This window comes from Schistocerca cancellata, chromosome 8 (genome assembly GCF_023864275.1).
Source record: "Schistocerca cancellata isolate TAMUIC-IGC-003103 chromosome 8, iqSchCanc2.1, whole genome shotgun sequence".
In the NCBI taxonomy this organism is placed as follows: Eukaryota; Metazoa; Arthropoda; class Insecta; order Orthoptera; family Acrididae; genus Schistocerca; species Schistocerca cancellata.
Window position 1 is genome coordinate 24224383 of NC_064633.1, and position 13319 is coordinate 24237701.

The following is a 13319-nucleotide window of genomic DNA, read 5'->3' on the forward strand; positions in this document are numbered from 1 at the left end:
TTGTGTTCGAGTATAATGACTTTTCTGGAGACTAGAAATCTACTCTGTAGGAATCAGCATGCGTTTCGAAAAAGACGGTCATGTGAAACCCAGCTCGCGCTATTCGTCCACGAGACTCAGAGGGCCATAGACACGGGTTCACAGATAGATGCCGTGTTTCTTGACTTCCGCCAGGCGTTCGATACAGTTCCCCACAGTCGTTTAATGAACAAAGTAAGAGCATATGGACTATCAGACCAATTGTGTGATTGGATTGAGGAGTTCCTAGATAACAGAACGCATCATGTTATTCTCAATGGAGAGAAGTCTTCCGAAGTAAGAGTAATTTCAGGTGTGCCGCAGGGGAGTGTCATAGGACCGTTGCTATTCACAATATACATAAATGACCTGGTGGATGACATCGGAAGTTCACTGAGGCTTTTTGCAGATGATGCTGTGGTGTATCGAGAGGTTGTAACAATGGAAAATTGTACTGAAATGCAGGAGGATCTGCAGCGAATTGACGCATGGTGCAGGGAATGGCAACTGAATCTCAATGTAGACAAGTGTAATGTGCTGCGAATCCACAGAAAGATAGATCCTTTATCATTTAGCTACAAAATAGCAGGTCAGCAACTGGAAGCAGTTAATACCATAAATTATCTGGGAGTACGCATTAGGAGTGATTTAAAATGGAATGATCATATAATGTTGATTGTCGGTAAAGCAGATGCCAGACTGAGATTCATTGGAAGAATCCTAAGGAAATGCAATCCGAAAACAAAGGAAGTAGGTTACAGTACGCTTGTTCGCCCACTGCTTGAATACTGCTGAGCAGTGTGGGATCCGTACCAGATAGGGTTGATAGAAGAGATAGAGAAGATCCAACGGAGAGCAGCGCGCTTCGTTACAGGATCATTTAGTAATCGCGAAAGCGTTACGGAGATGATAGATAAATTCCAGTGGAAGACTCTGCAGGAGAGACGCTCAGTAGCTCGGTACGGGCTTTTGTCAAAGTTTCGAGAACATACCTTCACCGAAGAGTCCAGCAGTATATTGCTCCCTCCTATGTATATCTCGCGAAGAGACCATGAGGATAAAATCAGAGAGATTAGAGCCCACACAGAGGCATACCGACAATCCTTCTTTCCACGAACAATACGAGACTGGAATAGAAGGGAGAACCGATAGAGGTACTGAAGATACCCTCCACCACACACCGTCAGGTGGCTTGCGGAGTATGGATGTAGATGTAGATGTAGATGTAGACAAAATTTGTTTATATAAGCGAAGATACAAATTTTTTGTCAAATGTTTTATGTTTTATTCAAGTCAAATAATTTGTGATGTTCATAACACTTAATAATGGCGTAAGGCCGAAATCTAGATTGTGGAATAAAATCTGTTGTTCATGGAAATGGCGGTTATATCTTTCAAAAAGTTTTACGTGGCTGTGACTCAACGCCTATGTAAAACCATTAATATTAGCTTTGTTTGCTGGTCTGCTGTTAATATACTTTCTTTTAAAAATAATCACTTACTTTGTTCATATGAAATGGCTGTTTTCATATGGTGCGCTCATTGCTACAGTTCCTTGGATCTTGTTAACCAGTATTCATAAACTTGAAAATGACACATAAAACGTGTTATCGCAAACAATTCTACTGTGCAGCGAAAACACGATGACTGTCAAAACGAAGCTTGCTTCTGATGTGACGATCCTGTGTTAGACGACCATTCTTATCAAAATTGCCACGAACCATAATGAAACTCCAATAAATTAGTAAATCGTGGCAACCTAAATTAACCGCAAGGTACAATTGGTAGCAGTAGTGTTATTGAAGTCAATGTCAATGGTTAACAATTTCCATATTAAATTCTTCTTCTGGAGGTGTGTTTAAATGTAGTTGGGAGTCTTATTGAAAGCAGCTTGAGCAGAAGACAGCCAAGCAGGGGAGAGAGCCAGTGTCCGACTATTAAGAGGGGCAGTAGGTGTTTACAAATGGCAAACACCTCCACTACGGAATGGTAGGAAGTTAGGACCAGCATCTCGTGTGAGAGTTAAACTCAGCCAAAGAGGCGCCGTCTGTTTTGTGGTAAACGACGGAAAGCCATTGTATTGTATCTTTAACGTGGACAATCCAATAGCGCCCTGGAGATGCTCTGTGAGCATACAGTGAGGGAGCGTAGTACTGGATTCTCTGTGAGCATACGGTGACGGGTCGTAGTATTGTGGTGCCCTGCCCTCAGCAGGAAGCCAGTCTTCTGGGAAATGCTAGATCTGAAGCAGTGCCAAGATACGATCTTTGAAGTGGAGTGAGATGGAGGCCATACGGCGCTTTTGGGTTTAAAACTAGCCCACCGAAACGAAACTGATTCGCTCTGAATAGTTCAGACAATAGTCGGATGGCACTGCCGAAACACTCGTGTGAATAAATTTTATATATTTGTTCAATAAATGGAACTCCATGATACGTCTGGAGTGCGGGACTTCGGCTGGTCGATTTCCAATAATACAAAACCAATAGCCGTTATTTTGGTTTTATTCATTAGGCAACCAGTTTCGGCATTACATTATGTCATCTTCAGGCCTGCGTATATCGAGTAACCCTCGTGTTACAAACCCATGCAGCGCTGTCAACTGGTCTCGTGAAGCCTTTTTTTTTTTTTCCACGGGCATGTGCGCTCCTTGGACAGCTGTCAGCAACTTTCAAATCAGGCACCAATGTTCAGGTGTTTGGTTTGACAGTTGCCGACAGGAGCGCACATGCCCGTGGAAAAAAAAAAAAAAAAAAAAAAAAAAAGGCTTCACAAGACCAGTTGACAGCACTGCATTGGTTTGTAACACGAGGGTTACTCGATATACGCAGGCCTGAAGATGACATAATGTAATGCCGTAACTGGTTGCCTAATAAATAAAACAAAAATAACTGCTGTTGGTATTGGTATTGTATTGTATATATTTGTGGTGGTATGAGGGATGTGTGTACAGATGTGTAGAGCACGGCTAAAGATTTATGAAATGTCGGCTACTTGACTGCTTACGGAGTAGTCAGTCAACCCTTAGTGGGTCTGCGTTGTCAAATTACTTATGCGTTTCTCGACACCTAGAGGGTATCCGGTGTCTCGTTAGTATTAAATTTCGGTATAACTATCAGCTAGTCCCTCCTGTCAGCTCATACAGTCCATCATCCGTGTCGCTTGCCACCCATTCGCTTCTTTAATTCATAACTGCTGAATCTCATATCTTCAGTGATTTGCCTTTTGTGCTCATATCTAGGCTTGCCCCTGTGTTTGTTGGCGCCCATCACCCCAAAGTTCTCATCATTGATTATGTCATAATACGTGTAACCAATAACTCAATCTCTTCGAGTCATTATGTTCTCTACTAAGCATTTCTTCTTGCCAGTTAGTTGCAGGACGTCTTCATTTTTTAGTCGACCAACACACGTGGCTATGAACAGTCCTCCATAACGCAAAATTTCAAAATCCTGTAAATCTTTCATTTCAGCGTTCCCCATTGCCCACGTTTTGCCCATATATAGAGATAAAAAGAGCTTTACATGAATCTTTTTCCGATCTCACCGTTTACATTTTCGCATTAAAGAAGCTGTGTATATTATTACGTAAAGGCTCATTCGCCTTTTTGAAACCTGTTTCCGAGGTAGCGAAAAGCTTCTAGAGTCTCCTGTCCGAGTTCAGCCATCCAGCAAATCAACCTGGTGTACATAGCGGCTCCTTAAATTTCTTTTTCTTTGACTGTCTGAAGCTAAGTTTCAAATGAAAGCAGTACAATGAGAAAGAAACAGGATTTCTTACTTTCACTCCAGTGAATGGTCACAAACAAACTGACGTCAGACTATCAATTACGGCCCGTAATGACCATCCTCAGGTCTATCAGAAAAAGGGGAACGAAATACAATAACAGATCTTGTAAAGAATAAATTATAAAATACTGAAAACTAATAATTTCACACCCAGCCATATACACCTAACCACGCCCACACACACACACACGGCCTTACACATATCATGAATAAAATGGAAGTTTTATTTTATCCTAATATAATTAAGCCAGAGTTGCATCCTCATAGTACACTAAAGAGCGGAACTCCCGAGCGCGGGAGTGGAATGGTAGAGCGCGTGGGAAAAACGAACACCTAAACCTTTCTGTTCGAGCTCTGATTTCTCTTATTTTATTTTGATGATCATTCCTACCTGTGTAGGACGGGCTCAACAAAATATTTTCGCATTTGGAAGAGAAAGTTGGTGACTGAAATTTCGTAAATAGATCTCGCCGCGACGAAAAACGTCTTTGCTTTAATGACTTCCATCCCAACTCGCGTATCATATCTGCCACACTCTCTCCCCTATTACGTGATAATACAAAACGAGCTGCCCTTTTTTGCACCCTTTCCATGTCCTCCGTCAATCCCACCTGGTAAGGATCCCACACCGCGCAGCAATATTCTAACAGAGGACGAACGAGTGTAGTGTAAGCTGTCTCTTTAGTGGACTTGTTGCATCTTCTAAGTATCCTGCCAATGAAACGCAACCCTTCGCTCTCCTTCCCCATAATATTATCTATGTGGTCTTTCCAACTGAAGTTGTCAGTAATTTTAACACCCAGGTACTTAGATGAATTGACAGCCTTGAGAATTGTACTATTTATCGAGTAATCGAATTCCAACGGATTTCTTTTGGAACTCATGTGGATCACCTCACACTTTTCGTTATTTAGCGTCAACTGCCACCTGCCACACCATACAGCAATCTTTTCTAAATCGCTTTGCAACTGATACTGGTCTTCGGATGACCTTACTAGACGGTAAATTACAGCATCATCTGCGAACAACCTAAGAGAACTGCTCAGATTGTCACCCAAAAACAGGACGCTTCCCTGGGGAACACCTAATATCACTTCAGTTTTACTAGAATGATTTGCCGTCTATTACTACGAACTGCGACCTTCCTGACAGGAAATCACGAATCCAGTCGCACAACTGAGACGATACCCCATAGGCCAGCAGCTTGATTAGAAGTCGCTTGTGAGGAACGGTGTCAAAAGCTTTCCGGAAATCTAGAAATACGGAATCAACTTGAGATCCCCTGTCGATAGCGGCCATTACTTCGTGCGAATAAAGAGCTAGCTGCGTTGCACAAGAACGATGTTTTCTGAAACCATGCTGATTACGTATCAATGAAGTACATCCAGAACTACTACTCACACTGAATCTGCTCTTAGCTGAGAAAAGCATACGACTCCACTCCTCGTTGGTCCACTCCCTTTGCTCTTTACACCATCACAAACGGTGCACCGATGTGCGGACGCCAACAGAATCCGACGAAAAGGTCGTCGGATAACCTGGAAACCCCTGTGCAGTCTCTGTGGTTCATGACGTTGCGTGCCTTGTAGTCCTGTTACCTGTGGTTGCAATTGTACCCGCTGTTTGATATGGGTCCCTTCTCGCCTGTTGCGCAACGTAGCGGTCCCCTGCTGCTGTAGATGACCGTGGTCGACCAGCTTCTCTCCTCTGGGCAGGAGTGCCTGTGACTCGGATCGCTCCCCATGCATGTGAAACAATGCTGTGAACAATACCAAACTCCCTGGCTACACTCGTCACTCTTCGTCCTTCCTCCACTTTCCCGTTGATTCTTTACCGTGTGAAGTCAAAATTTTGTCTCCAGCCCGTCTTCTAATGGAGACCAGTGCCACAGTAACTGCGCAATGATTGACACACACTGTCTTTTCCCATTCCTTCATCAGCCCCAATTGGCGATGTAGTAAGACTGACCTATCACCATGTAACGTCCAACTTTCTGTGCGTGACTGGGATGCTCCCTCTCTTTCAATCATTACCACTGACCAGTTAATATGTTATGTTATTTTATGTATTCCGTCCTTAAGTTTCGCAGAGCACTGTGTTTAGAGAGTTAGCTTGGCATAGTCGAACAATTATAACAATTCAGTGCTCTGCACACTGTGTCCAAATTCTCACAGTAATACAATAAAACACATCGAAAACTATTATTTTTTAATCTATTGAAAAGATAATACGCTCAATAAAAAAAGAAAAAAACGACGCATCACGAAGAAATTACCTGAATGGGATGGAAATCGGTAGATGAATTGTACATGTGCACACACAAACTTTCAGAAAAATTGGATGATTCATGAAAGAGAACTTAAACTTTGTGTTCTGCCATACGGCAGGTCTTGTCATGGGGGAAGCCTCGTCAGAGAGGTCCCCTGCAGTAGCGTCTAGGGAAGTGTTTCCAGTGGTGAATTCCCGTTGCCTTCCACTGATGAAATGATAATGAGGACAACACAACACCCAGTCCCTGAGCGGAGAAAAATCTCCGACCCAGCCGGGAATCGAACCCGGGCCCCTTGGCGTGACAGACCGCCGTGCTGACCACTCAGCTATCAGGATGGACATGCAAGAAAAAGAACTTCATAAATTGAGCTAATCAATAACTTGGTGGACAACATCTGGCCCTTAATGCAAGCAGTTACTTGGCTTGACATTGATTGATGGAGTAGGTGGATGTTCTCCTGGGGCGTATCGTGCCAAATTCTATCCAGGTGACGCATTAGATCTTCAAAATCCCAAGCTGCTTGGAGGACCCTGCCCTTAATGCTCCAAACGCTCTCAATTGAGCACACGTTCAACGACCTTAGAGGCCAAGGTACGGCTTCACAAGTACAAAGACAACCAGCAAAATGGTTCAAATGGCTCTGAGCACTATGGGACTTAACATCTATGGTCATCAGTCCCCTAGAACTTAGAACTACCTAAACCTAACTAATCTAAGGACATTACAAACATCCATGCCCGAGACAGGATTCGAACCTGCGACCGCAGCAGTCACGCGGTTCCGGACTGAGCGCCTAGAACCGCGAGACCACCGCGGCCGGCACAACCAGCAGAATCTCTCACTCTGTACGGGCAGTCATGATCTTGCCCAGGTTGGTTTGCCATGAAGGGCAAGAAAAAGGAGGGTAGAATATCGTCTGTGCTGAAGGGTGCCGCGGATGACAGCCAAAGGGGTCCTGCTATGAAAAGAAATGGCACCCTAGATCATCATCACTCCTGGTCAGTGGGCCATACGGCGGGCGACATTCAGGATGGTGTCCCATCGGTGTCTGGCTCGTCTCCGGACACAACTTCGTTGGGGGTCGGGGTTCGTTTCTAAGCGGGGCTCGCCACTGAAGACAATTCTACCCTCATCATTGAGATTCTCGGACGAACGGGCGTCTGCAGACACCTCTGACAGAACTTGGGTATCAAACTGACTGTTGCCTGACAAGCCGAATAACTCCATAAGGGCCAGAGATGGACTAACGCATTATTGACTTCGTCAGTTTGCGAAGCTCTTTCTCGTGAATAACCCACATAATTTTTCTGAATGCTTGTCTGTACTTGTGCAGCACATCTACTGATTTCCGTCCCATTCGGGTAATTGCTTCTTCGTCGTGCTTCGCTTTTTTTTGTCTTAGAGTGTATGTGAATGACAATATACTATCGATCAAAATTAGGGAGAAGCTTACGAAACACTCTGCAGAACTGTGCTCCGCATTGGGACTCGAACCGGGACCTTAGCCTTTGCTGCCAGTTCGCGCTAAGTTTGGTATATACACTACTGGCCATTAAAATTGCTACACCAAGAACAAATGCAGATGATAAACGGGTATTCATTGGACAAATATATTATACTAGAACTGACAAGTGATTACATTTTCACGCAGTTTGGGTACAAAGATCCTGAGAAATCAGTACCCAGAACAACCTCCTCTGGCCGTAATAACGGCCTTGATACGCCTGGGCATTGAGTCAGAGCTTGGATGGCGTGTACAGGTACAGCTGGCCATACAGCTTCAACACGATGCCACAGTTCATCAAGAGTAGTGACTGGCGTATTGTGACGAGCCAGTTGCTCGGCCACCATTGACCAGACGTTTTCAATTGGTGAGAGATCTGGAGAATGTGCTGGCCAGGGCAGCAGTCGAACATTTTCCGTGTCCAGGTAGGCCCGCACAGGACGTGCGACATGCGGTCGTGCATTATCCTGCTGAAATGTAGGGTTTAGCAAGGATCGAATGAAGGGTAGAGCCACGGGTCGTAACACATCTGAAATGTAACGTCCACTATTCAAAGTGCCGTCAGTGCGAACAAGAGGTGACCGAGACGTGTAACCAATGGCGCCCCATACCATCACGCAGGGTGATACGCCAGTATGACGATGACGAATACACGCTTCCAATGTGCGTTCACGGCGATGTCGCCAAAGACGGATGCGACCGTCATGATGCGGTAAACAGAACCTGGATTCATCCGAGAAAATGACGTTTTGCCATTCGTGCACCCAGGTTCGTCGCTGAGTACACCATCGCAGACGCTCCTGTCTGTGATGCAGCGTCAAGGGTAACCGTAGCCACGGTCTCCAAGCTGATAGGCCATGCTGCTGCAAACGTCGTCGAACTGTTTGTGCAAATGGTAGTTGTCTTGCAAACGTCCCCATCTGTTGACACAGGGATCGAGACGTCGCTGCACTTTCCGTTACAGCCATGCGGATAAGATGCTTGTCATCTCTACTGCTAGTGATACGAGGCCGTTGGGATCCAGCACGCCGTTCCGTATTACCCTCCCGAAGCCACCGATTCCATATTCTGCTAACAGTCACTGGATCTCGACCAACAATGTCGCAATACTATAAACCGCAATCACTATAGGCTACAATCCGACCTTTATAAAAGTCGGAAACGTGATGGTACGCATTTCTCTTCCTTACACGAGGCATCACAACAATGTTTCACCAGGCAACGTCGGTCAACTGCTGTTTGTATATGAAAAATCGGTTGGAAACTTTCCTCATGTCAGCACGTTGTAGGTGTTGTCAGCGGCGCCCGTCTTGTGTGAATGCTCTGAAAAGCTAATCATTTGCACATCACAGCATCTTCTTCCTGTCGGTTAAATTTCTGTCTGTGGGAGGTCATCTAGTTGGTGTAGCAATTTTAATGGCCAGTAGTGTAGTTGCTCAGAAAAGGCAAAACTGCAGTTAGGAGCCTCGGACTTGCACGCTGTTTAAGGTTTCAGCGAGTTCTACTTGTTGCCACTGACAGAGTACTTCTGCAACATTACTTCCTAATCTTGTTGCTGAGACATTTATTCTTTATCTCGCTTCCATCGCTCTTCGCGAGTTTCCAAAGTTACCGTTGGCTGACAACCGAAATATGTGATGGTAGCTGTGAAAGAGAGACTCGACAAGGGCGTGGGCGGGGTCGCGACCCGTTCGATTTCGCCGGCTCGGACGCGATCGGTCACCTTCGTGCTGCGAGGCGCACCGGGGGAGTATTGATCTCGCCCGGGAGACCGCCGCACCCGCCCACACAAAACAGTGGACCGGTCCGGAACTAACACATCTTATGCATACATAAAAATATTATCAGCATCGCTGCCCGCTGCACGAATTGCTGAAATGTTTCCTTTCTCAGCTGGCGGTGCCTCGAGTATATGAGGTACGAAAGGGTTGGTGAGAGGAGGGGGGTGTGTGGAGAGGGGGGGGGGGGCTAACGAAGAGATTTTGTTTTTGGACATCAGTAGGTACAGAGTTACGCGCGAGTGCGTGGTAATGTCGCCGGGCAAGTCCGAGGTAAAGTGTGAAGCGTTGGCGGCTCGGGGATGATGCAGCATCGCTGCCAGTATTATCAGCATACGTCGTAAATAACGTATTAGCGATGGGCGCGCCGGCGTGTCTGTGGAAAACATTTCTACTGCTTTTCGTTTTGAGTACTCACGGTGGACAAATCGACGTCCGGGTTGTAGTCGTCGGTGGAAACGGCGGCGCAGAGGGCGAGGTGCGAGGCGGCCAGCAGCAGCAGGAGGAGGGCGTTGGCGGCCATTGCAGCGGCGGGACCGGTGGTACTGGAAGCGTGCTCACCGGGTCGCCGTCGCAGCCCGACTGAGCGCCCGGGAGCGCAGCTTTATCGGCCGAGCGCGCACGTGGCTGCTGGGATGGAGGGGGGGGGAGGGGGTGGAGGGGGAGCTCAGCTCAACGCGGCCCGGCTCCCGGATCCTGAGTCACGCCCGGTGGACTTCGCTCAGCTGCAGCGCAGGGACGACGCAGCGGCTGGCTTGCGCAAGTGCTCTCCGGACGTCCGCTGCCATATTAACGAGGTCGGGGCGTCGAAAAAAAAAACCACACTTCAAACATCGTGCGGTGTTAGTAACACTGTCAGTACAGCGATCAAGCGTTGCAGCACGCGGATCTACACTGACGTGACAAAAGTCATGCGTTACCTCTTAATATCGTTCTCGTACATTTACAGGGGCAGGTGTGGACTCTCACCACAATCTATTGGTTATGAACTGTAGATTAAAAGTGAAGAAACTGCAAAAAGGTGGGAATTTAAGGAGATGGGACCTTGATAAACTGACTAAATCACAGGTTGCAGAGAGTTTCAGGAAGAGCATAAGGGAACAATTCACAGTAATGGGGGAAAGAAATACAGTAGAAGAAGAATGGGTAGCTCTGAGGGATGAAATAGTGAAAGCAGCAGAGGATCAAATAGGTAAAAAGAAGAGGGCTAGTGGAAATCCTTGGGTAACAGAAGCAATATTGAATTTAATTGATGAAAGGAGTAAATATAAAAATGCAGTAAATGAAGCAGGCAAAAAGGAATACAAACGTCTCAAAAATGAGATCGACCGGAAGTGCAAAACTGCTAAGCAGGGATGGCTAGAGGACAAATGTAAGGATGTAGAGGCTTATCTCACGAGGGGCAAGATAGATACCGCCTACAGGAAAATTAAACAGATCTTTGGAGAAAAGAGAACCTCTTGTACGAATATCAACAGCTCTGGTCGAAACCCAGTTCTAAGCAAAGAAGGGAAGGCAGAAAGGTGGAAGGGGTATACAGAGGGTCTATGAAAATGGAAGAGGATGTAGATGAAGATGAAATGGGAGATACGATACTGCGTGAAGAGTTTGACAGAGCACTGAAAGACCTGAGTCGAAACAAGCACCCGGGAGTAGACAACATTCCATTAGAAATACTGACGGTCTTGGGAGAGCCAGTCCTGACAAAACTCTACCATCTCGTGAGCAAGATGTATGAGACAGGCGAAATACCCTCAGACTTCAAGAAGAATATAATAATTCTAATCCCAAAGAAAGCAGGTGTTGACAGATGTGACAATTACCGAACTATCCGTTTAATAAGTCACAGCTGCAAAATACTAACGCGAATTCTTTACAGACGAATGGAAAAACTGGTAGAAGCCGACCTCGGGGAAGATCAGTTTGGATTCCCTAAAAATGTTGGAACACGTGAGGCAATACTGACCTTACACCTTATCTGAGAAGGAAGATTAAGGAAAGGCAAACCTACGTTTCTAGCATTTGTAGACTTAGAGGAAGCTTTTGACAATGTTGACTGGAATACTCTATTTCAAATTCTGAAGGTGGCAGGGATAAAATACAGGGAGCGAAAGGCTATTTACAATTTGTACAGAAACCAGATGGCAGTTATAATAGTCGAGGTACATGAAAGGGAAGCAGTGGTTGGGAAGGGAGTGAGACAGGGTTGTAGCCTCTCCCTGATGTTATTCAATCTGTATATTGAGCAAGCAGTAAAGGAAACAAAAGAAAAGTTCGGAGTAGGTATTAAAATCCACGGAGAAGAAATAAAAACTTTGAGGTTCGCCGATGGCATTGTAAATCTGTCAGAAACAGCAAAGGACTTGGAAGAGCAGTTGAACGGAATGGACAGTGTCTTGAGAGGAGGGTACAAGATGAACATCAACAAAAGCAAAACGAGGATAATGGAATGTAGTCGAATTAAGTCGGGTGATGCTGAGGGAATTAGATTAGGAAATGAGACACTTAAAGTAGTAAAGGAGTTTTGCTATTTGGGGAGCAAAATAACTGATGATGATCTAAGTAGAGAGGATATAAAATGTAGACGGCAATGACAAGGAAAGCGTTTCTGAAGAAGAGAAATTTGTTAACATCGAGTGTTAGGAAGTCGTTTCTGAAAGTATTTGTATGGAGTGTAGCCATGTATGGAAGTGAAACGTGGGCGATAAATAGTTTAGACAAGAAGAGAATAGAAGCTTTCGAAATGTGGTGCTACAGAAGAATGCTGAAGATTAGATGGGTAGATCACATAACTAATGACGAGGTATTGAATGGAATTTGTGGCACAACTTGACTAGAAGAAGGGATCGGTTGGCAGGACATGTTCTTAGGCATCAAGGGATCACCAATTTAGTACTGGAGGGCAGCGTGAGGGTAAAAATCGTGTAGGGAGACCAAGCAGATTGAAGGATGTAGGCTGCAGTAGGTACTGGGAGATGAAGAAGCTTGCACAGGATAGAGTAGCATGGAGAAGTGCATCATAGCAGTCTCAGGACTGAAGACCACAACAACAACAACAACAACAACAACCTCCTTTTCCTCAGATTAGTGCAGCAAATCGACCTGGCATAGGCACAAAAAATCGTTGCAAACCCCCATGCAGGAATATTGAGGTATGCTGCCTCTATAGCCGTCTATAATAATGAAACTGTTGCCGGTGGAAGAGTTTGTTAAGGAACTGGCCTCTCGACTGTGTCCCATAAATATTCTATGGGATTCAAAACAGGCTCTGAGCACTATGGGACTTAACATCTGAGGTCCTCACTCCCATAGAACTTAGATCTACGTAAACCTAACTAACCTAAGGACGTCACACACATCCATGTCCGAGGCAGGATTCGAACCTGCGACCGTAGCGGTCGCGCCATTCCAGACTGAAGCGCCTAGAACCACTCGGCCACACTGGCCGGCCGATGGGATTCATGTCGCCCATACTGGGTACCAAAGTCATTCACTCGAGTTGTCCAGAATGCCTTAAAACCAATCGAGAACGATTGTGGCTCAGCGATATATCACATTCTCGTCCACAAAACATCGTTGTTTGGAAACATGAAGTCCATTAATGGCTGCAAATAGCCCCCAAGTAGCCGAACGTAACCATTTTCAGGTCATTGGTTCAGTTGGTCTAGAGGACCCAATCCATTCCATGTAAGTACAGCCCACTCTATGGAGAAACCACTAGCTTGCACAGTGCCTTGTTGACAACTTGCGTCCATGGCTTCTTTTGATCTCCGCCATACTCAAACCCTACTGTTACCTAACAACAAGGGTTCGGATAATTTTAAGGAAAAACACATGGAAGGTGCACCGACATATTTTGTCATTTCTTGTTTCATGGAATAAACTTTATTGCTTAACAAGAATTGTTACAACTACAAATTAAAAACCGTGTTAAACAGAATAACAACGCTCACAATAAT

At 45.4% G+C, this 13319-nt stretch overlaps 1 protein-coding gene across 1 annotated transcript in view; it reads right to left on the reverse strand.

The window, feature by feature from the left end:
- LOC126094494 (lipase 3-like) overlaps positions 1 to 9929 on the reverse strand; it is a 199917-nt gene extending 189988 nt beyond the window's left edge. Inside the window, exon 1 of the mRNA XM_049908903.1 lies at positions 9779 to 9929. Coding sequence (XP_049764860.1) covers positions 9779 to 9883 — 105 coding nt within the window. The 5' untranslated portion in view covers positions 9884 to 9929. The remainder of the gene's footprint in view (positions 1 to 9778) is intronic.
- Between the last annotated feature and the right edge of the window lie 3390 nt (positions 9930 to 13319).